Below are 26268 nucleotides of genomic sequence, written 5' to 3' on the forward strand. Positions count from 1 at the left end.
TTCTTTCAAACGCTAAACATTAATGACACACAGTCCCTCAAACCAAATGCCCATTTAACTATCTTTAAAGGAGATTAATTTCACAGAACCTTTAAAACTGCATCATGTGGCTCAAAGTTTGTGTGAGTTTCTATGGTGTATGTGTTCTAATTGGTATAGGTCAGTGCATTGCTCATCAACAGAATACATTCTGGTGAAACTGTAAAAAGCATTAAATGCATCTTTTTGCTTTTTGCCTTGATGTTTTATTTAGCAGAACACAATGTTTGTTGCTCCCTCTAGTGGTTCATCTCTCAAACTTTAAAGAGCCTTCACAAAAATGTCAGCCAGATGTCACATATGTGGAAGTTTCTGCCCGAAAAGCAGTGACAAGATTTATTCTAATTGACTGAGTTACGATATATCAATCACAAACAGTTGAGTCTGTCTGGAACATAACTTTGATGTAAAAGCTTACAAAGCACATTTCACAAACATTTCTGGCAAAATGTGTGCTTCGTGAGGACAAATATAGCATGCAGTCAGGAAACAATAATGAGCTGGAATACGAATGCTGTGTGAAATCATGGGATAAAAACAGCCCTGCTGTTGATGATAACGCCCACCTTTAAATGTCTGACACCAAGATTTTCCTGGACACATTTAATTAGCTTAACAGATGGAAGCATCTATGCATCTAATGCAGTGAGATGAGTGAGATGTGATTTGAATGAAATGCAAAGACCCATCATCTGTTGTTATGGAGAAACTACACAGGGTCTACCAAAATGTATTTTACTATGTACTTGTTGGACTCAAATAAAATACAAAAAAGCAAAAACTAGTTGTACTCAAAGAGTTATGAAGCAGGAGCTGGAATCCTACCGTCATTACACAGAGGTCCTCCAAATGTCGTCATGGTGCAGTCACAGCTGAAGCCCTCCCACTGCTGGAGACACACACCCTGGTTGGCACAAGAGTCCTCTTGGCACGTAGTGCTGGGGCCTGAGCATGGAGACAAATAGCGACAGAGTGAGCAGACTCTGATAATATAAGCAAGTAGTCTGTAGCTTGATTACAGTGAAATTAAATGGCACGCAAAACAAAACAGCCTTTTGCAAAAGAAATTAAGCATATACAAAACAAATACGCATATGCTATGCAAACACATTAACAGCAGTGCATTTAATCATGTTCTTTCTACAAAACCACTGCAAATGTCCAGATTGCCAACTGCCTGAATCCTTTATGAATTTATTTGTATTCAGAATATAAAGACAAACAAACCTCACCCACAGACAAAAAAGCATTAAAAAAAACCACCTCAGGTATTTAAATACATTCAAATACTTTTAATGGTTGGATTAAACTTTCATTAGAAATTAATATATAATTTATTTTTTGAGATTTAAGAAAGCAAAATACAATATGTTAAATAGAAAGATAGGCATTAAGTTGCATCTCCATTTACATCTTGCTTCTACATGTAGAGAGGTGTGTATTTAAAATGTGTCTAGATCTGAGGTTACTTGATTATGTTTACACCATACATAAACATTAAACGTTGTATTACAGATATGCTTTCTTCAAACTGAGGAGATGATGTGGATCAGGATGCATACTATTACCAGCTATGAAAGGGACCATAAGACAAATCAGTTATTTAGCAGAAGGACCCTTATTTACCACTGTGCTTTTACAGTAGCCTGAAAAGAAGCCATGAGATACATTTTTTTTCAATATGTGTTAACAGTCATGTGTCTAATCTTCTTGTTTTTTTCTTCTACCCTCTCTTACTGAGCCAATGTGCAGTAAGAATGCAGCTGTACGGACTGTTGTACTGACTGTTTGAATGACAGCGATGCTGTGTTAATTGAGCTGGTGGAGGAATGTTAATGGAATGGAAAAGGGTTAGTATGGATGGATGCTGGCAAGTTATTTACATTGTTTTAAATCAAATAAATCAAAATGTAATCATGTTTTTTCCCATTGCAGTATTGTTTTGTAGTAGAATTTTACTCTGACCACATTTATTATTTTTGCTGATTATTAATCATGACATTTGCACTGTACTTATGTCAAAGAGCATCATATAATGATACATGTACTTCTACATGCATGAAATGATCACTTCCCTATCACTTATCTAATTAAAATGATGATATGTGTATTTATTTTAGATGTATGTATTCACTCTTGTGAGATCTGAAAAAAAGATGTTGCTGAACAGTTGAATAGAGGCATACATCACAATCTCCTCTTCACATGCTGCCTACTGAATAATGTGTAGCTACAGCCGCGGCCACTGCTACTCACCCTTTGGAGTAGCTATGGTAACTGGTTAATAGTTTAAGCATTTGCTGTAGCCCACTCAAGGCTGAAAAAATGCAAAATGTAATACATACTGTACATTTTGAAAAAAACAAACACATGATTACAGATGTTCCAAAAATACAATTATAAATACAAATCAATTCAACTTGCACATAGCTACATGGTACATTGATGATCTGATTGATTGTTTGCCAAATCTTTCACATCACAATCTAATGTGTCATAAATGTAATGTTCTAATTTAACTCGACTTGTTTTATGAATAAACAATGACACAACAGATGTGCAATGGCATAAATATGTCTAGCAAAAGTATCAGAATCGTAAACAAATGAGATATAAAATCATATTTTTTTAGTTTCTATTTATGTACATACGACATAGAAAATAATTTAATTCAGTTTGGATTTAATGTTTATTACAAACTAATAACTATAATGTAGTTATATTCCTATTTATTAAGAAAATAGATAGCTCCATTTATTATCTAGAGGTGCTATTTGCTTTTCAGCATTTTGTTAAACCTTAAAAGACTGAAGACTGCAGTGGCACATACAGTACTTCCTATTTATAAATGTAGTAATAGAGTGTTAACGATTATAACAGGAATATGGCACTGGTAGACATGGGACTCACTTATTCCCATGTGAAACATAAAAAATGACAGATGTTTCAATAACAAAATAAAACATTTTTTTAAATAATTCATGCAGAAAAAAAACATGTAATATGTTATGCTGGCTATAATAAATCATGCAAACCTGTAATATACTGTAGCTCACATGTAGTGTATGTTCACAAAAAATGTGGGGAAACATACATAACAAATCAAACATAACCAAACCAAAGTTATGTCCAATCAAAATGACATACAACGTGTGAGTGCAAATCAAAATGTGAGCCCCATAGACCTTGATACAAGATGATAATGGTCCTTGTATTCTTATGGGACTAAAGCCCATTCTGTATGGTAGGTGGGTAAATGGCAAACTAGGCAGTCATCTTGCTCAGGGAGATGTGGAAAGTGTGGAGGTAGAGAGAAGTGGGGGGAAGTGGGGGCGGAGGCATTTCAAATGCAAAGGAGTGGGGGGAGGAGAGGTGGGTAGCAGACTCCGTATCAAACAGACAGAGCTATCTACCTTGCAAGTCAGCTTTCATCAATGCAACTTTTGTCAGCGAAATAATAGGAAAGGAAAAGGCAAAGTATACCAGCTGTTAGTAAAGCACCAAGTCAGAGATGGAATAACAGAAACAGAAACTGTTGAAGTAGGAGAGAAAGAGAGAGAGAGAGAGAGAGAGAGAGAGAGAGAGAGAGAGAGAGAGAGAGAGAGAGAGAGAGAGAGAGAGAGAGAGAGAGAGAGAAGATTGACGTGGATGTTTGTCCTCAGGAAGAGCCAGTGGGGGGAAATTGTATTGTATAATGGAAGCCAGGTTAAACCAAACTGTAACAGCAACTGCTCTCAAAATGGCATCAGCAATATGAATAGAAATGTGTAGTAGTTAAGTCATTATTGTGGGAAGTGGATATGCTTTATCCATTATGTTCAGTAAAATTTAAAGTGATAAAGAAGCTATTTCTTCCCATGCATATTCTGAATTGACCCCTGCGTTATTTAAACACTATCAGCACCAATTCTATCTACTGACTCCATCACCACTATTATCGTAAAAGCCATTTTCCATTGAGAGTGAACATTGATCGTGTGGCACAAAATGAAAACAGTAAGTTTGACAGACCCGCACAGGGTGCTGAATTTGATTACATTTGTAATGTTGGAACATGAAAAGTTGCGTACTCAATAGAAGAGAGTGGATGAATTGCGAAATTGAACTAAGTGAGTGACGTTGAAAAATAAATCAAATATTGTCTCTGGATGTGGTGCACACATTAGACTGGGCAAATGATATTCATGCATGCAACAAAGGCTTCATACATAATTCAAAAGGATTGCTTCTGGCAAACTCTCAGATCCAGCAAGCATGCATAGAGCAAAACAGAATGGGGATAAAATGGGAAATAACACTGGCAGTACAAATATGGCGGAGAGAATAATCAGATTATGGCCAAGTGAAACAGAAATGATTGCCTGTGGAGGAGTGTCAGAGCTTGATGCATTCTAACAGAATACTAACACACTTTATGGATGTTAAATGATATGCCACAGGTTGGCAGAGTCAGTGCCTTGGTGGGTGTGCTTTACAATGTGTGTTATGTGTGTATGTGTGTCCTTGTTGGACAAGCATGAGACTGAGAAGACTAAGCAGCAATGCAGTACTCTGTGACATGGCGTCGCAATGACCCCCTAAGATAGATCTGATATAGTGAGGGAAAACCAAAACAATTAAGAACATTCAGAAACATCCATCAATAATAAAACCAAGAGTTTTAGTGTCACCATGTAAACTCTCAGGGACAAAAAAACAAACAAAAAAACTTTTTACAGCAATGGGTAACTAACAACAGAGTCTAAGAGACAGCGGGACACTACTCACCTTCACATCCTCTCTCTATCTGCCCCACACAGTCCAGAGCATCTGACATCAAATCTGGGAGCCGCCCATTCAGATCAACCGATGCCAGACAACCTTGAAAACCCTCCTTGGCATGCACCAGTTTGGGCAACTCTTTGAACATCTCCTTGGCCACCCCGCCAACATAAAGGTTACCTGTACAGAGTTGAGAAATATGACAATACTGACCCCTAGTGGACATATAATATGGTACATAACACAACATATGCATGTTACAGTACTTTAAAGTCTTGAAAAGAATGTATTTTTTAGGCAGCTTTATAGTTGCTTGCATAGACAGTTTGGATTATCTTTAATAATAATAACTATCATTATGCAAGTGAAGGAGCACAGGAAGTTAATTATTATCAGTCCTTAATGTGTGGTGTGATTTGTGTAGACATTTATTTGTACATATCAATTTTTTTCATGCCCCAAAAAATAAATTTGCCATACACATTAGTAATATTTAATAACAATACATTCCAACAATGTTCCCAGTTGAGCTCTAATTATGTCAGTATTGTTCCAGTTATATAGGTTTTTGCAGATGATTCTTTCAAATATATTTAATCTGAGGTAGGTCTGCTGAGCATGAATCGTTTTTTCTATGAACTGTCTGCTACACACACACTGTTGGTGTTGGCTGCTGAACAGATGGGTACCTTGCTCAAGGGCACCTCAGTGGTGGTAATGATGAGAGAAAGCCAGGTGCTGCTGGCCTCCAGCGCCACCATAAGGAATCTGGGAGTTATCTTTGATCAGGATAAGTCCTTTGACTCCTACATAAAACACATTTCAAGGACTGCCTTTTCCCCCAATGTAACATTACAAAAAACAAGTATATCATGTCTCAAAATGATGCAGGTTTTTGTCCATGCTTTTGTTACTTCCAGGCTGGATTATTGCAATTCTTTAGTATCAGGCTGCCCTAACAAGTCTCTACAGACTCTCCAGCTGATCAAGAATGCAGCTGCACTTGTACTGACAAATACTAGGAAAAGCAATCATATATGTCTCAGATTTAAGCTTCACTGCACTAACTCCCTGCAAAAATCCAGAATTTAAAAACCTTCTCCTCATCTACAAATCCCATAATGGACAATCACCATCATATTTTGAATATTTCATAGAACCCTATTACCCCACAAGAACACCCTCCCAGAATGCAGGGTTACTTGTGGTTCCTAGAGTCTCCAAAAGTAGAATGGGAGGACATGTCTTCAGGGTTATCTTCCAGTGTGTGTCTGGGAGTCAGACACACTCTATGTTTAAGACCTTTCCTTTTTGATAAAGCTTATACAGTAGTTAGGCTGGCGCAGGCTTGCCTTAGACCAGCCCATAGTTTTACTGCTAAAGGCCTAGACTGCAGGGATACTTCCCATGATGCATTGAACTCCTCTCAACCCTTAATACATTTTACTTAGTGCTTAATGCATTTTACTAACTTTGAATCTTCTCTCTCCCGTAGTTCTGTTCTTTCCTGTCTCTCTCCTCACGTTGCTTTCTGCAGGTATTTCTGCCACTGGGGTTGTTGAATCTGGATTTGTGATTGCAAATCACCCACTTCTACTGTGATCCTGCTCAACACCCACTTCTACAGTTATTCTTATTCTTATTGCTAATACATCTCTATGTAGGACTTGCACTGTGTCATTGCATTGTATGCTCTCTTTCCTCTACATCTTTCTCTCTCAACCAGTACAGGCAGATGGCCACCCATCCAGAGCCCAACTCTGTTGGAGGTTTCTTCCCATTAAAAGGGAGCTTTTCCTTGCTCATGGAAGAATGTTGGGTCTCTGTAAATAATATTGTACACCTGCTCTATATGAAAAGTGCCCTGAAATAACTTCTGTTATAATTTGGCACTATATAAATAAAATTGACTTGACTTGACCCCAATAGTATTTATCCCGCTGGTGCAACCAGTGGGATGCATACTCAATGAATACTCAATACTATCAGTCATAAACCAGCTTCTCTCATCTCTAGGGCACTGCTGCCCCAGTTTAATGCAATCTAAAAAAGTATAAAAATACACTATCCATACACACCCTTCAGGTCCAGGTTCTTTGCTCCTGTGGTAGTCTGCGTGGTAATTTTGGTATCAATCTTGACAGTGTGGAGGTTGTTGGTGTCCCTGGAGATGATGACGTTGTGCCAGTGGTTGTCATTCAGGGGCTTGTTGGAATTGCCTTTGATCAAGTGGGCTCCATTTCCCAGGTCAGATACGTAATGCAGGTACCTGGAAACGTATATTTAACAACATGAGTGAAGTCAACCACAGACAGAAATGGAAAGAACATGAATGCATGGCACTGTAATTCAAATATATATATTTGGACAAGTTTAGAAATTGTGACACTTTTTATCACATTTGATATGTCATCAAGTGATTAGCAGACAGAAGACATCATACTATAATGTAAATAATACAATTATGGAGTAGCAAAAATATAATGAACTTCTGAAAACTGGAGCGAGTGCATGTTGTTGGTATTGGTGTGTGTGTTCAATCCTGTGTAGAAATGACAGTATCAGACAGTGCAGCTGTCTTACATGGGGATATGTAATTGGCAGGTTGCAGAATATACAAAGGTTCTAGGCTGTGCTGAACAAATTGGTCTTAAATTCTTTGGTCTACAGGCAGTTTATGATTTGCATGCTCATTTTAATTAAAATGTTTGACTTTAATGTTTGCTCACTGAATAATACTTTTAACTTCAGGCATTACTTAAAAGAAGGTCATTCTATAGCTGCATTTTAGCAATAGGAAATGTACCCTTGTGTAGTTGATTCCCTTTTATGTTGGGTATTTGTTGTGCCTTCATGAAGATTAAAAAGAACAGTAATAGCCGAAAGCTCTTTCAGTAAATATTCTGGCATAGAGGTGATAAGAAAGAATTCCCATAGTAATGTCATTAAAATCTGTCACAAATTATATTCAGTTTGGAAACTGTCATATAGCATAAAGAGTTGCATTGTTAAAACCTGAATCCATTATATAGAGATTCTTACATAAACACCATGCTTTACTCATACAAAACTAATTCAACATAGTTTAAATCTGTCTGCTTTTCTTATTTGCTGGTCTTTACACCTGGTGTTTCCAACAAATAAGGTATTGTGTATTTTCTGTAGCATGTGACAGCAGCCACAGATGAACAAAAATAAAAGACCTACACAAAATCAAACGTGTTTGACGGGGGATCTTTTGCCAGAGCAATATTCAATTCAATTAATTTGCTTGAAGATGTAACAGAATAAACAAAGCAGAATTTCTTGTGAATGTGACCAGATGTACTCTAGTTGTATCGGTCAAAGCTTCTGCAATCATACTTGCTGTTGGTATCCACTTACCCTTTGACCAGCTCCACCACAATGAAGTCATTTCCATCCCCACTGTTATACAGGATGAGGCCATCGGAGGAGGTGGTCTTAAACTGAAAGAAAAGGTGCATGGAGTAGTAGGCCTGCAGAGTAGTGAGGGTCACATAGCTGGAGCGGGACTTGAAGGTGACAGGATCAGCAATGATGTTCTTGAAGCCAATCATGGCATTGAGCTCACAGTAATCAATGTCACCATTTTTACAGAGGTCTATGTAGGCCATGCCATTGAAGGAGAGACTCTGGAGGTGGCCAATGAAGTTGGACGGCACCATGGACATGAAGCGCTTCTCTGTCACTATGCCCGTCTCAATGTTATGGAACTCCAGTTGGGTGTGGTCACCCGCCATTTGACCTTTGATCAGCAGAAATGGGAAGGGAGAAAGGGTGTTATTGAGGGGAGGGACAATTAAAGAGGCGATGACTGTATCAACTACACATCATCTTAAAGATGACAGTAACACCACAGGACGTCGATGAAGAAGCCTGATAATAATTTCAGAAGGAGACAAAAAAAACTAAGTAGCTGTTATTACAGTTATTACATTTAAGATGCAAAAACAGCACAACAATAACTGTAAATGAATAGACGCAAATTTATTTTAAAATGTTTTGTCTTTTCCGAAGTTACGTTTTTCTGCTCAGACTGTAGTCAAAGCAAGCAAAACTTCAGCTATATCAGCTACTCTCTTGCGGTTGAACATTAGATAGTATTGTTGGACAAGTTACTGTGCAGACATGAATGAACATAATGAACGTCTTAAAATGAATCAAAATGTTTTCACAGTTTGTATTTGCTGACAGCGAACAAGACAGACCAGTTTCCCTCTAAATATTTGTTCTAAAATGAACTAAATGAACTACCATAAACTAAAACGGAGTGCATTCTCCCATAATGACAAAGTTAAGCTGTTTTTACTGAGTATTAGATTTAATGGTCATCAAGTCATCTTAATTGAACATTATTTTACAAGAGTTTGATATATTGGAATGCATAAAATAAGTCCTGCAAAATATCAAAACTACCAGAGCACACTCTGGTATAATACACTGTAAGTCCTGCTTATTCTTCAGTAATAGAACATGTGTCTTACCTAGAATATGACAGCCCAACAAGTGTAATGGAAGATAAACATGTACAGGAGAAACATACTACTCAGTTACAGGAACGGAGTTTGAGAAGTACCTTCCACAGGCGGCAGATCATCTACGGTCAGTTTCAAACTCTTGCCCCTCCTGAACACACGTACCGTGTGCCACTCATTATCGTTCACATTCTGACCCGAAAAAATAGTCTCTGGACCTTTGCCTGCAGGACAGTCCAAACAATGGTTAACACACATGCATGCATACACACCACATATAACAGAAAGGCTGAGAAACAGCAGATATGAACAGAATCAGAGAGAGAGGAGGGACATAGTGGATGGGTTAAGTAGTTTGAAAAAGACAGAAAACATTAAGGTTAGCATAGCTAATGGTCCATAAAAACGCATCATTCTGACTTGCATTCGCTGCGCTGATCGCACCATTAGATAGGGCATCACATTTCTGAATTCTCACTGAACACCATTTTCCAAGAGCAGAGAGGAAGTAATCAGGATGTCACATTATTATTACCAACAGTATTCAAATCAACTGTTTGCTGTAAATATACTGCAGCTTGTAATTTTAATTAACTAAAGAAACAAGCGCAAATTAGACTTTCCTCTAGTCTTTTTCTGTCATTTCCTTTGAGTTTTTTCTCATTTTCTATCAGGCCACTTGGTGGCAGCAAATAACTACCAAAAGGCTACAATAGAGCAAGGCTCTTAACAACTGATCCTCGCTCTCCATCTTGTTTACCTGCGACAGTGCAACCCAGTATTTGATTTTGCTCATGTCCACCACATGAAATGAAATATAGTAATACAGAAAGAAATACTTGCATAATGGAAGCAGTGTGCTTGGCTGTGAAAAAAAACCCTTTTAAATCAAAACAGAGAGGCTGATGTCCCTGGAAATCCAGTTGAACAAAAGCGAGGAAATACAGAATGTGATTTTTATCAGAAGCATTGATAATATGTATGTGTTTTGGAAAAGCAGAAGATACAATAGCTGGTAACTAGTACTGTTAGTAGTCCTATGGAAACTGTATGTTCAAATTATTCATCGATGAATGCTTTCATTAAATTCATAAATAATGCCCAATAGTCATTTAGCTGAATACCATTTAACTTACAACAACAGTGCAGGTCTATGATTCATTCCATAACTGAATCCTAAAACCAACATTTTAATATTTCATGAACTTTGTCGCTGCTGGCTGGCAGTAATTGAGGTGTCACACAGAATCCCGGTGGCAAACACCTCAAGGAGTGAAAATCAAAATTAGAATCACAGATAAATCAGAGCAACTGCACAGTATCTCTGTGATTTCATGAGCAGAGAAAAAAATCGCTGCAAAATGCATTTCTGCATTAAGAAATTCCAACATTGGTCCAATTGGGGCAACACATTATTTTTTCATGCAGCCTCTACCTTAGAGGATCTCTGAATTTATATAGCTCTGATGTTTCCCTGCTGGGCACACATAACCAAACAGGCCAATGAGGGCGTGCCACTGTGACAGTATTAAAATCCCCAGGCTCCGGATACCTTGCCCACTGTGGGGCGCATTTCAGATGGGTGCCAGGTTCATTCCCCTGAACCCATTTATGGCTATTTATTTCCTCCTTTTCTGCAATCTTCAAAGCCCCGATGCAATGTGTATGCAAATCTGAGGGTGCCAAAGTACTGGGACACACTCAATCTCAGAGGCACAGTTCTGCTTTGTAAGCATTAAACACTGGGGCAGGATTGAAACCAGACGACTGGCGAGGGATTAAGGAGGAGAGATATGAAATAATGGGATGGAGTTGGACTTGAAAGCATGCTTGATCTTTGCCTTCCATCATCCTGTCCTTGTTGCTCTCCAAGGAGGGAAGAAAAGGGAGGGGAAAAGAGGTCATTCGTATTAAGCAGCACATTCCTGCACAACATTCACTACTGTGGGGCCTGGATTACGCCTGTAGCGCTGCGGTCTAAGCCGCCAGCTGCTGGACAGACATGAAGGGCCTTTTAGTCCACTGTGTGCCTCGTCCAGCCATCTCTAGTGCCCTCACTGATGGTGATCTATCTGCAGTGATGGATCTACAGTGATCTCTCCCTGCCTCATTGACTTCAGGCCCAAGGGAACAGAGGAGAAGTGTGGCAGAGGGCAGCATGAGAAGATGTGATTATCCAGTCAATCAGCTCTGGCTGGCTGGATGACAAGCCAGATATTGGTGCTGCCTGCCCTGAAACTGTGACTCACCCAGGTGGAGGGAAGAGGGACTCGCTGACCAAGCAGCAGGCCACTACTGCTGGATTACCGTCAAAACAGACATCAAAGTCAGTGCACGTGGTGAGGAAAGCTTAGTAGGCCATGCTAGGTGACCTGCTTGTCGAATCAATGCCTTGCTAACTGAAAACCCGTTGCAAAAATGTTTGAAGAAGCAGAGGTTAAGTAGTGTTACAACAATAAATGGTGGCAATCAATACTAAACTGCTGTTTCATGCCATTTGCATTCACATTTATTTATTCTATAATCTGAAAATGCTTAGTAGTGAAAGAGTTGACAAGATGGCTCGATCTAAATGCCATCTCATTACTGAAACTGGAGTATTTTTAGCAATAACTGCATAATTATGTCATGTTTATGATTACTACCTGCTGGTTTGACAGCATGCTGTTACTATGGGGAATGCTTAATGTTTATTCTCAGCTTTTAATTTCAGTCGCTAATGTTTGTTACAAGAACCGTTGAACAAACATCGTTCATTTATTGGCACCATAAAGAGCATCCCTGTAATTACTCCTTAACTTGAAGAACTTTACTGTCCTTTTCCCTTCCCTGGATACTCAATTTTTCACTGGTCTGCACACAGGAACTTTGAACAATACCATAAAGTTCTAATTTATTTGGTACGAAATGTATCACATTTACTTCGTATCACAATTTAATACGTTAATGATTTTTACAACTATTATTCCCTAAATAAACAATGGGATCATGCAATCTACTCTATACATGTCATGTTTTTAATGACTTTATCTTTCCTTGCATAGTGGAGGGCGCCATTAAACTGTATTACATCAAAGCTTGGGGAAATACTTGATTCTTAAACACTGTATTGTTTCCATGATGACTGTTTATAACAATTCTTCAATTAAAATGTTTATTCTAATTGGCTAGAGGGTGAAAATCTATTTTAATAATTCATATGAAACACTCTTCTTCTATTACATTTGATTATTCCATTCAAGGTATCCTCTGAAATATAATCAATGAACTGAATAATTGGGTTGCAATCAAATTGCAGTGATCGAGAAAACAGTTACAGTATCATCAAATAATTCTTTGTCTAGATGACAAAATCACCACAAACCACAACAAACATCTAGCAAGCAGTACTGAATTCACATTGAATTACATTGTTCTATGACATGTACATTACAGATCATCTAAAGTTATGTGTTTGGCTAACAAGCAGGCAGGATGTATTGTATTTATAATCCTCACCCCCTGTGCATCCTTGCTTCAAATCACCACTCTCATCTATCATTTTTTTTGCACACAGGTGTAAACGAATCTCTTGTATCTCTTTTACACTAAATAAGTCAACAATGAAAGATTGATGCAAGGATAAGATCAATTATCAGAGAATAACTGCCTTGAAATGTTAGCCAAGAAGGTCATGGCAAGAATAATCACATAAAGTTGCTCTCATCACCGCATCCTGGCTACACTGTAAATTGTGATTATACTGCAGTTCAGGTCAATGAATAATAGAGGACCAGAATGGCAGACAAAAAAGCCAATCTGTCACAAGATATTTTTAGTTCATATTTTTAGTTTGTTGTCACTCAGTGCCTGTTAACAGTGTTTAAGTCAAAGTGGCAGTGTTTTCTTCAGACAGCTCTGGGCAGCCCCAGGGAGCCTAGGTCCCTAATTGACAGTGATGTGTTCTTTGAGTCGGTGCTGAAATTCTTCATCCACCAAGCTGACCAGAGCTACCGCGCCTGACAAGACACATTAATTAATGCTGGAAAAAAATAGGACAAAAATAACACAGTGCAAAATAACAACCTAGTCCAAAAAGATAATTAAACACTAACTCTTTCTAAATGTAAATGCACTGGCGTAACACAGTTCTTTCCAAGAACTTCAATTAAACATTTTCTTATGACACAATTAAGTCTGCATCTATAAAAGGAAGATCTGCTGTTCCCTACTTTTTCTTCTTTATTTTACTTAAAGATTTACTATATTTACTTAAATATTTATGATCATCTCCTTTGAATGTTTATATAACCAATGTATTTTTCTGTGTTTTAGTGATGTGCAGAAAACAATTCACACTATAGACCTGCATGTTAATATATAACTAATAAGACATGAATTACTTAGTCATTTAAGACTTTTTTTTTATTTTTTTAGTTAGAATAAAGGACCTACATTAACACATTGTGTCAAACAGAATCCAGACTCCCTAATGTTACACTTGGCTGTTTGATGTTAGTGTCTAAAGCAATTATTATATTAAACCTACATCTTAAATATGTTATTTAGGGCACACCAGCATGTACAAAATAGGACTCTCCTTCCTTTTTCGATTTTAGCAAAATGATGAATGCAACTTAATTAAAATGGAAGTCTTTTTTGGAAACATAAATAACTTAATATAGAAATAAACACCAGTCAAACATTGGTAAATATTAGAATAGTACTGATGTTCAGTGTATGCACAGATTACACCTTCACACCATTATCATAAACCAAGAATGACCTTTTAAAGCATCAGAAGGGGGAATTAGAGCTTAGAGCTTTTTATTTGCATACACAAACAAGGGATGCAATCCAAGATGCATGAACAATGCTATTTAGCATTTAGAAAGGTGTTAAGAAGGGCTGGCTCACAGAAGCATGTCTAGAGGTCACATCGCGTGATTCTGTGTGGAGGCGTTTGTTTTGTGCAAGTCTCATCTTCTCATCAGACAATGACCTTCAAACACTGTATCACAGAAAGACATCCAACACCCATGTTTTGGAGGGAAAACAGTTTGTCCCTATATACAGTTCTGTATGTGGAACTGGCACTCTATGATCTGTATAATAGAGATTAAAATGTCTCATTTATATTGGTATTTACTGATACTGAGAGTGTGTCTGTCACGTCAGAATCATGAAACAGGAAGAGGGCTAGAGTATTATGACTCCAGAGGAGTAATTATTAATTCATTACAGTTCCTGAATAATAAATGTCAGGGATTTTTACCTCCCAAAATATTGTAATGTAACCTCTTTGTTGAAGCACACAGACAAACCCACACACACACACACACACACACACACACACACACACACACACACACACACACACACACACACACACACACACACACACACACACACACACACACACACACACACACACACACACACACACACACACACATATCTGCCATGAATCCCACAACAAGATCTATTCTCTCTACTTCATCCCTTTTTTTCTGCTCTGTGAGGCAGGTTAATGAGAATAATAAAATCACACTCTGTATTTCCTCTGTGCCTTGAATGGCCTCATCAATTTACAACCACTGTGACATACTGAAGTAGAAAGGAAACAAAAAAAATGCAAGGAGGAGACAGGGAAATCATGCATGTCTAAAATACCTGTGCTTCCAAAGCATGCGTTTAATATCAGTTTGAATTCATGAGTGAAAAGGTTCGTTAATTAGAAACAACTCAGGGTTTAGAATCACAGCTGACTGCAATATTTGAGTTAGTCATTAATTAAAGCCTCCTTCCTTCTCCTCCCCAGTACTCATCATTCTCCTGGACAGCTGACGCACACACCACCACCAAGCATTTCTTATGTATCCGTAGCTCTTGGAATTGGTGTGATAACATGTATGTCAGTACAAGGTGCAAGTCAGATATTTAAGTGCACTGATTAAATTCCCGTCACCATAGCTTTGGGACATTTGAATGTCACAGTCATAAATGCCTTCAGTAAAGTAATAGCACACATGCTTTATCAAACAGCTACATAACTTGAAATCTAAAAGCACTTCTGTGGTAGGAACTAAAACATTAATGCCCAGAAACATTAGAGTTAGAAAAGAAGAAGAAAGGTGAACAGCAACTTACTGGATGTACAGTTAATCCTGATACAATCTAGATGGGGAAGAATAGATGAGAGATAAATTCATCTTTCAACGTTACAGCTGCAGACATCATTAAAGCATACAGTCCACCCCTCTGGGGACACACACACGGACACTGTCCGTCCTCTGATGCTCTCAACCATGGCCCTGAGGTGCATCATGCTGGTAAAAGCACTGCAGCGTAGTTGCGCCAGAGGAGCATTACATGGTTTACAGGAATACTTAATAGGCTACAGCAATGTATGATACAAAATCATGAGAGCTGAAAGTTTAATTATATGACATTCTGTGCATATCTGTGAAACCAAATATTTTATTTACATATTGCAATCTGGAGAATGTCCTTTTATTTTTAGGATGATATCTTCAATGAGAGCATCAGATTTTGGCAAGGGTCAGACAGGGCCAGTTGAGGGATATTTCAGTTTTCTTGATCTATGTGTCTCTTAGCTGTCTATCACTAAGTCATGTTCAGTCTTTACAATAAATGAATGTGCAAGGCAAAAATAATACTTTCACTGCTCCTGCAGGTTTTATAAGCAAGGCTAGCAGTGGTGGAAAAAAACATAGTAATTTACTCAAGTACTGTAATTCTATTTTTTTTTTTTTTATATACTTCTACCTCAATACACTTCAGAGGAAAATATTGCACTTACTACTGCTAATATTACTTTACACCATTAGATTTATCTGACAGCTCTAGTTACAAGTGGAGTTTGAACATTTAACCTTCAAAACATCATTTTGTAAAATGTGATGCTTTATTATAGATTTTGAAGTAAGTAAAATAAACGTAATCTCTATCATGTGTGACATAGAAATATTTATATATATTCTTTCTTTTCTTTTTTCCCCCCTCCCTGCTTGCTGAGGCTTATCTCGTGTTGTGCTCTGAGAAAGGTGACCCAGATTGAACCCCTCCCCTCTTTCCCATTTGGCCCTGCCTGTCGTGTGTTGTCAACCACAGCAGAAAAGTGGTCGCAAACAGCCAGAGACCAGCACTAGCCTACCCTTACAGGGAATGCTCTGCTTTTCATAGGAGGTACGAGGAAGACAGACTTTTCAAGGGCTGATGGCCAGGGACAAACTCAAAATCTCTATAAAGTGTCAAAGACAATTCAAAAGAAAACAAAACATAGTGATTTCTTGTTTTGGGGCATATTTTTTGCAGTTGCAATGATCTGACATGTCAGCCCTGTCGATGTGTGGCGCTGTTGTCTTCCTTGGTGGGACACATGCTTCCTTGTGCTTGACAGCAGACACAGACTGTCTACTACTTTGTATGCATCGCTAAACAGCTGCATAGAGCCCATTTCTGTTTAGCCAGTGGAAAGGAGAAATAGATGGCTATCATTTGTGCGGCATTGCTCTGTTTGAGAGATATCAAACTTTTCACAGGCATCATTGGATTCTTTCCTGAGCAAATACACACATAAACACAAACTCTCACACACTAGAAACGTCTGTGTCTTTCATTTTGTCCTCAATTTTCTTTTCTTTTTTCTCTAGGTGAGGAGAGTCTTTTCCTCTGCTCATTTACGGCACAGTTGCTGGTTTATGTGCAATCATGCATTCCTCTTACAATGATTAAAGTGCATAGATGAACTGATGATTAAAAAAACCCCAAAACAAACAAACAAAGCAACTAAAAAAAATGTGAGCAGCATTGGCCAGGCCCACAATTAAGGGCAGGCATTAGGTAACCACTGGCTGAGAGGAGTTGTGACATCTTTCATCTTCAGAGAAATTATTGTGTTCCATTTAAGAATGATAACTGAATATATTTCCAAACGAAACAGCACCAGGAAAGAATCCAGTAGTGTGGGCACTATAAAGGCAATTCCATTTAGACCAATACACATATAAGGATGTTGATCTAAGGTTAGTTAACTGAATGTGTAGCGAGCATTCCCTGCTGGGCAATGGCAGCTGTGTGCTCAACTGGCAGTGAGCGGAGAGCCGCAGACTCTTGCATTGAAAGTTTTTACACCATCTCCTTCTATTCCGAATACGTACAACTTAATAATATCTAATAAGTTACTGTGTGAGGTAGAGAGGGTGCATGTGGCTGTGTGCATCTGAAAGTGTTGGCAAGCTTAACAAAGTTTTATTTGATACATGACTTTGCTGCTGCATTCGGTGTATGGCCGAGGCGTTACCTAAATTGACAGTCAAGCGGACACGGCCGCTCTCCAGCTCTAGACGCAGGGTGTCACCAGATTCCCGGGATGTGGTGGCTATTAGGATGCCATAGGCTCGCTGGGAGCGGAAGCGTAGAGACACATCTTCGGCTTCTGTGTGCATCACCATCGGCAGCTGGACCTTCATAAACTTACTGCCGTCGTAGCTGAGGACAGTCGCCTCTGCAAAGAGAACAAGGAAGAAAACAAGATGAGTGATCGGTAAAATGGAGTGCAGCAGTTTTACAGCAAACCAATGACCAGGGCTGTCAGCTCAGCTTTAAATGATGTCCTATTTGTGGATCTAATTTAGTGTTACGACTTTCAATCTTGATGAAAGAAATGCACTAGGGGGAAAGATATTAAGCTGGGAATATGTATCCGAATACAACTCTGTGATGTGGAGGTCACCAAACACAGCAATAGAAAACCTATTATGTGTCTGTCACACAGATGCATTCAGCCTCTACAACTACAATACTGCTGTACTTATACTGAGCAAGCTTAGCAGCCTGCACTGACTTGTCATCCAGCATCCACTCCATTCACAGAGGAATGATTAAACTATGAAGCTGACAAACACAGGGATGACGACAGTCTTCAAGGAGTGTCTCTGGAGACAAGAGCTTTGCAGGTTTTTTTGAGGAAGACATTTGTGTTTCACCAACCACTGAGACCAAGTCATTTTGACTGGTGATGAATCCAACATTTAACGCTACTTACATTACAAATATGAATCAGTGGACCAACTCAAAACTCCTAAATGACGTACGCGGACACAGAATGTCATTTGATAGCAGTTTGTAAAGACTTGTCACAAGCTTGGCATCACATTAAAATGTGTATGATAGCTGACAACTACCCCACTCTCCAATCCTGTCTTCTGTGTGCCAATTTAGGTAGTGGCCTCCACCAGTGTTAACATAGTGTACGGAGGCAGGTACATGCTAGAACAGTGAAAAGAAAAAAAGGAAGGCAGCGGCAATGAAGGCAATGAACACATCATGACAAATAAATAAAGATCTAGTTAAAAAAGCATCTCACTGGAAAGGAAATAAAGGTAACTCAATCAATATAAACCCACAGAGTTAATGTTCTTCTAGACAAGTGGCAGCATTGCAGGCACAATTTTTATATCTGCTATATAATAGTGACAAACTACAAAAGAACAAATTGATATTGACCGAGGAAAAAAATATCAACGGCGACAGATTTGTAATAGTCTGTGGACCTTGAATATTGAGCTTCTGCTTGGGGTGACTGCATTTACTCAAAAGCATTAGGCGGCCGTCTGGAGAAATGCTGGGGAGATTGTTTAACGCTGGCAGGAGTTTCTAACAGCATTTCCGAGAGTGTAACTAAACCATAACCCAATAACAAAGCCATTACTGCAGCTGCAGTGCCGAGACAGATAGAAGCCGAGTTGGAGGGAAGGGAGACGGAGAGTAGTGGGGTGATAGGGTACCAATGTACACACACCACCTCATCACCACTTCCTCGTCACACAGAGCCAATGTCACATCCATCCCCTGGGATGACTCCATCACATTCCTCACCCAAATCCAATTTCTCCACGCCCTCCTGGGGTATGCTGCAGATGACAGGGGCGTGTGACAAACGAGTCTTCACTGCTAAACTGTCTGCTTCTTGCCAGGCAGCTAAAGCAAAGAGCTGCATTTGGAAACTGTTAGCAGATGCCAGGAAAATGGAGCAGAAACTGTTCAAGCCCCTAATACTTGAAAAATATTTTTTCCCCCTTGATATTTACTGTAATTTTAGCTAGAATGTACACCCCATGAGAGCATTTACTAGTTACAGCAAGTATTTGCCTTCTTCTATATCAGTAACTACAATCTACTGTACACAAATAAACAGTAACTCTCTGTTATTCAAATGTATGTTGGGAAAGAATGACTGACAGATCTGAGTGATGCTCTGTATAGCATTCCTGCTCCAGCATAAATCCTATCCCCTTTTGTAATGCCTCAGCCTCATACAGGATCTATTACCGTTGAAAAAAGGACTTTCTCAGAGTGAAACACAAGAAAAAAAACACAAGAAAAAAAATCCAACACGTGTGTACACTGTTAATGATAAATATCTAGCCTTTAAAAGGGTACAGCAGTGTCTCACCTCTGGTTTGTTAATTACTTATCGTATGTAATGAGTCTAGTCTATTACATGCCATTATGATGAAAATAAACACCTACCAATAATCACAGTGAGAATAAAAAGTAATTATCTTAATGTTTCCATAGCAACATCTCTAAATCATGCATAAATAAGTAAGAATAGCTGAATATAACATAATCACAACTAGTGTTAACATTGCATCCCATCCAAAATGTCACCTTTGCTGAAATTCAAATAAGAAGGTTGTCTATAAATTCATAAATATGAAAAGTCCAGACAGATATGACAATATGGGGACTGACATGTGAGGGACTCATAACCTAATGCAAAGTGAGCACCAGTCAAAAATCCAATCCTGAAAGCCCAATCATTTTTAATGGCACTCCCATGTTTAATATCAAAATAAATAGAGAGGAATGATGCCGGAGCTTGAGTCTGTGCCAACCCAACAGGAGGCTGTCAGAGGGGAGATGGAGCTTACCAAACTAAACCAAGCATTTATATTCTGTCTTGTAAAGCACAATACAACATTGTTTTCTGATTTTCACAGAAAATAAGGAGCGGGGGGGGGGGCTTTCAGAGAAGTAACAAATAAGGCTGTGCTACTAACAAGGGGGAGTAATGGCAGACAGAACACAGTTTTCCTTCCATTCGCCCTGAAGGAGAATAGGCTCTGCAGGAAGGGAGAGCTGTCAGCTGCATGTCACAGGATTGTGATGTCCCACAGTAACAGGGTACCAGGTCCAATCCAATTCAAAATTTGCCAGAAAACAACTGCCATAGGCAAAGATGTATGTTCAACATCCTTAATAAACAGGAGGAAATGGCTCAGAGATATCATCAATAATTCAAAGTGGCTCATGTCTTCTTCACCACAGCCTTCTTTGAGTATACAGATTCCAAGAAATAGACTCACTTGCTATTAAATGTGTGAAAACAACCTGCCCGCTAAGTGGATTTTCAGAGACAGGGAAACAATTCTCTCCATACAGAAAGAGACAGCATCATTCTGGGCCAACTTCACATCTGCTGTCCCAAGTTTGGCTCTGTGGCCATACTCCAGCTTCATTAGGGCTAGGAAATTAGAACAAAGCTTGAAAATGGATCAGTGTGTCCATTCATAGGGGTAGAATCTGCAGCTTCAACTACTGCTGTCAGAAATACATACAAAGATGGTAAAGATTTAGTATGAGCAAATCAGTTTTTCCAGCCTTTAGAGAGTATTAAAGCAGAATTACCACTTGGTTTAATGATTTTACAAGTTAATCTTCAGTATTTGGTCTTTGATTGTGCTTTCAAGGTCTCTTAAGACCTATTATCAGACACTGTAGAAACCAGCCATCAAAATCCCTAATGTACAGCTTTAAAATAGTCTTTGGACAAAGACTGTGAGACTAATTGAATATTTCCTTTAGGATTGTGTACTTAAACAATTTTGATATTTTCATGTACTTCATTCCTTGCCAAACGTCAATTCCACAACCCATGCTTAAATCCTTAGAAAATCATCCACAGTACTCTTGCAGTCACATTTTCCATGTTTTTCAACCAATTTTCTGCACATCTGTGTTCATGGCTCAAGGGCGTGAGAGAACCAGTTCTCTCTAATTTGTGACTAGATTCAAGTGTGGTGAATGGTGACTAACACACACTGTGCTGTCAAAGGGCATGGCTGAAATATGTTTTAATGCTAAAAATTCAGTCATATTCCTCTTTAAGGGCATTTCACAATTATGCAATAACATTTTGCGCCTCTTGGCTTTTGCATCGGACCAGTGGCAAATGGCTTCATGCTCTGAAAAGCAATAAATGTGCTCAAAGAATGACTTTTTCTATAGTTGTACTAATTTACATAACAGTATTATGTATTTTGTTCAAATGATGTTGATATTGCTGTTGTGGACTATGTTTTACAACACTGTGTCTTACACCTACTGTATGGTAGTAACTGGCAATAATATATTGCAATAATATGGATTCAAGCTTCAAAATATAATGTATTCCAAAAGAGTGACCCACAATAACGGCATACTACACCGAAACAAAGATGAGTTTAAGCTCATAAAATGATTGCTGATGAGCAGGTAAAATCACTGGAAAGTAGACTGTTGCAAGTCTCTGCTTCCATGACGCAAACGTCAGCAAACTAAATGTGTGTGCAGCACACATGGTGCACAGTGAGCATACGTGTGTATCGATCTGTACATTGATCTCTAGCTTCTACCTTTATTTATTGCAGGTATGTGTAAGTAAACATTCATCTGCAGCCACTGTCTATATGAAATAATGCAAGCGCTGTCAGTGCTGGAATCCAGCATGTCATATCTCATTAGGGAATATGTGCATGTGCTGCCACGCACCTTCTGCCATCTGGGAGGTTGCCTTAACCTCACACTGCAAGACTAATATTTGGGCTAATTAGCAACTGGAGGAACAATGAAGGGGAAGACATTTGGGATGCAGGGGGAAAAATTGCTTTGTCTGCTTAATTAAAATCTCTCAAAATAGGGCGAATAGCTCTATGGTTCTCTTCCGAAGCTCCACCTCTTGTTCCTTCCACTCGTTGCCGTCCTCCTCCTCCACCATATGCAGTAGCTGTATTTTGCCACCGGGTGGTACACCATGCATGGATAAGTGAGAGCTGGGGTAATTCTTTTGACAGCTCCTCGGCCTGCTGGTGCTTGCTTCATCCTACCAGCGCAGAGGCAATCTGGAGCCATCAAAACAGCTGGCAGCATGCCAGGGCCCATCCTCCGTACCACTGCTCCCACTCACACTCTCGCCAATGTCAGTCTCACACACAGAGCAGAGATAGCCAGAAACCAAGAAGAGCTGAACATAGGAGCTGAGACGTCACAAGTCGCTCAAATTAGGAGGAGGGAGAAGGGTCATAGTGGCAGAGACCTTTGGAACATGCAGCATGTCCTGTGGAGTTGTTTCAAACACAAAAGTTGCCTGCTTTAGTTTCAGATGAAGTCAGAGTGGATTATATCTTTTTGAATTCAATAACGTTCTCTGGATAAGTAATTATCTTCCTGAAGTGAAACGATCTGTATCCCATGCCCACTCCACCTCCCTCATGTACTATACCCTAATTCCTGTCAACAATTAGCTAGAATGGAAGTGCACATGTGGAAAATCAGAGCAGCACAGAGCCAAGCTTAACTGACACATTCATCAGATATGGAGGAGATTCAGTTTCTCTCTTTTTTCCTGTTGTTGTTGGGTTTTTTCCACTCAAATTAAATATATATTTTTTTGTATTAGCATCTACTACATTACACCATATGCAAGATACATTCATGAGAAACTACAAATGGGACACATACAACATCCTTCTGGTATTGGATTATTTGCTTCCACTTAACATATTTCTACCAGCATCCAACTATATCATTTGCATCCCAGCCAGACACATTAAATATCGCTATCACAGAATATTTAGGGTACATTATTTTATAGGGTGGATGACTTAAGCTCAGAGGAGATGTATAAGCCCAAGCAGAGATGACACATGCGTGGGATGTGTTACATTCCAAGTAGAGTTAATTTTTTTCCGATGAGAGAACCTGTTATGCTGTCGTTCCTGTGCAGATGCATCACACTGTGATAACGGTGTCACATGCTTCAGCTCTTTTTGACATTTGCCTCGATTATGCATATGTTAACTGTTTTCGCTCATTTGCTGCTACCGCTTCCATGATGAAGACTCATACTACTGCAACATAAAAGAGTTACCACTTGAGCGTAATCATGGCTTTAAGGGATTTATAAGGATATACTGTAAATACTGTATTGATCTAGGGTAATATTTGTGCTGATATGATATTCACCATAAATTCCAAGCATAGAGCAGCTTTATATTAAGTAAATATCCACTCCAGCTGATGCTTTTGGTTATCATTAATTCAAGAAATCAAAATAAACATGCCATTAAACCACTTCATCTATGATTGAGTTTAAAAACTTGTGAATAATAATATTTGTAGACTCTCAACTGATTTCCATTACTCCCGAATCCAATACTGTTCATATAATATTGCAAATCTCATCAGTGAATGAACTATACATGACATAGTCTGATTATGTAAATAAGCTTGAAATTCCCATTTTAATCAGAAAATAATTGCCTCAGTGCAGATCATATTAGCAAGTGGAGGATTTTATCGTCATACAGCTGGCTGTTTTCATTGGGCTAGATTTCAATCAAAGAGGTCAAAGGACAATCCTCTGGTCAAAAAGGCCGACAAGCTAATGCTGACGAGGCAGAAAAGCGAGGTGACAACCATGCTGAGCTTTGCATTCACAAAAACAAACATAAATCTCTCTAATGTCGAGAGCAGAGAAATGTCCTTACAATAAGACTTTTTTTTGGGATGCTTTAACAACAAAAAACATGTGCAGCAGAGTGTTAAGGCCAGTTAAGCAAGACAGTCTCCAGGGAAACTTAAGAAAACCCAGCAAAACCTTAAGAAAATGCAGCTCTAATTATAGCCAAACACGTAAATTGTGTGGTTATAATGTCAAAGCTATACACATAATTCTACCAAAAATATACACCACTGAGGAATTTGAGAGGATAATATCTTTCCTTAATGCACTTTGTATACCTCTTAAAACATGTTTTACATCAAACAAACTCCTTCAGAGTTAGTTAAAACATGGCGCTTCAAGAGTTCAATATGTGACTGTGACACTCACTTCTCCTATTTCTCTTCCCCGGCAGAGAGAAGGATAAGTATTCTGCACAAGGCCTGGTCATGAGCGAGTGGTTTGATGAGCCAAATGGTTAGCAGAAGACAGCCAATTTACAGACTGGTGTGCATGGTGGACGTGACCAGCAGTGTCTCAGTGGTGCATCAGTCACCTGCCACTCAACGTGGTCTAACATTAGCCAGTCAACACTCTCATACTTCTACTCATTCTGTCTGCCTCTCTGTGGTTGTCTATCCCCACACACATTCCTGTCTTATATCACTTTCAGTTTGGTGTTTGAGAGCTACTGATGTTCAACCATCAGTGTAGATAAAAAGACAACCTGCAGGTTTTTGTCTGGTGACGATGTTCTGTCTGAACTTGAAAGGCAGTATCTTTCAAACAATCAAACAAAAAAATACTAAAACCATAGTGGATATGATTAAAACCATTGGGTTTTTTTTGTTTCCTTTGATGTCAGCTATATTCATGTTTCTACCATACCATGCATATCTCAAGGGACAATGCACAGACAGGTAGAAGTGTGTCATTGTGTGATATCGTCAGCATGTCACACAGACAAACTCAGATTATGCCCACCAGAGACAAATCATTTGCTTCCTAACAGCTGGGTAGAAACACTGATAAAAAAACAAGTCCTACCTCTTTCACAGGAGCGGCCCAGGTATCCAGTCCCAGAGCAGTCACACACATAGCGGTTCCAGCCCTCTCTACAGACCCCATTGTTTTGGCATGGGTTGCTTAAGCACTGTTTTGGAGGCTCTTTAGAGCAGGACGGTTTGACCCCAGCAGCCTTCTGGACCTCAGCCAGTCGCCGGACATCCTTACTCTGTCCGTCAATGAATAGATCCCGGATGCAGCCCACGTAGCCATAGTTGAGCAGTGCTGTCCACACCTCAGTGGGGAACACCAGGCCCATTTTGTTCTCTGGCAGACCCCCAAGGTAAAGATTGTCATCCAAGTCCAGGATCTCACTTTCTCCAGGGGCTGTATAGGCAGTGCGGAGGGTGTTGATAGAGATGGTGCCTAAAAATAAGATAGAATAGGGTATGTGTTTTTTTTTCCTTTTTTGAAAGCATATGAGGTTATTTACCAGGCGGGCAGATTATAACACCAAGTGATAACCTAGATGCCAAAGGACATTATCTGCCCTGCTCTAACAATAATATGCAGAGAAGACCTATTTAAAGATGGTTTGATGAAGAAGTTTGCTTAATTAGTGTTATCCATCTGGATACGGTCAGGAATTTTTTTCATTTATAATGACTGATGAGAGTTGATAAGACACATTAATCACAGGACAGCCAGTCTATTAGTAGCCTAATATGGGATCCCTAAGAGCATCCTCTCCATTTTCCTTGGTTTTCCCATAATAAATCTAGTTTATCTATAAAGCCGTGGTCATAAAAAAGAAAGGAGAGGAGAAGAAAAATTGGTGCCCCTTCTATCATTTCGGCCCACCAAACAAAAAAACATCGTAGCCATCTTTTTGAACTTGATTAACGGACTGCAGGCTGTTTTTTTTCCTACCCTGTCTTTCCTTCTGTTTGCCTCTCCAACACATAAACCTGCAATGAGAGTTTGTGTGTTTCCCCACCATGATTTATCGCTCTCATTCAGGTTTAATTCTCGATCTGGAGCACGGTAAACAACAGTGGACATGACTGGACTGTAAAGCTGTGGAAAGGAAGGCCTTACTGTGAGACTCAGACCGAGTGATTAATTTGTATATGGATCTGTTACTCTCAGTGCAGGAGCCATTGTGGATCTTTAATTAATGGTCGCTGCCTTCACTGC

General features: G+C 39.1%; 1 protein-coding gene across 4 annotated transcripts in view; it reads right to left on the minus strand.

The window, feature by feature from the left end:
- Window positions 1-26268, minus strand: part of LOC133991452 (neurexin-1a) — a 257056-nt gene that overhangs the window by 124900 nt on the left and 105888 nt on the right. For 3 of the 4 annotated variants that reach the window (XM_062429859.1, XM_062429860.1, XM_062429861.1), the window contains 8 exons: window positions 25114-25497; window positions 17602-17805; window positions 15426-15452; window positions 9398-9520; window positions 8185-8566; window positions 6879-7069; window positions 4807-4980; window positions 865-984 (listed from right to left, as the gene is read on the minus strand). In XM_062429859.1, coding sequence (XP_062285843.1) covers window positions 865-984; window positions 4807-4980; window positions 6879-7069; window positions 8185-8566; window positions 9398-9520; window positions 15426-15452; window positions 17602-17805; window positions 25114-25497 — 1605 coding nt within the window. Of the gene's footprint in view, window positions 1-864; window positions 985-3452; window positions 3480-4806; window positions 4981-6878; window positions 7070-8184; window positions 8567-9397; window positions 9521-15425; window positions 15453-17601; window positions 17806-25113; window positions 25498-26268 lie in introns of all 4 variants that reach the window. The other variant, XM_062429858.1, reaches the window with a different exon arrangement.

Source organism: Scomber scombrus, chromosome 12 (genome assembly GCF_963691925.1).
Source record: "Scomber scombrus chromosome 12, fScoSco1.1, whole genome shotgun sequence".
Taxonomy (NCBI): Eukaryota; Metazoa; Chordata; class Actinopteri; order Scombriformes; family Scombridae; genus Scomber; species Scomber scombrus.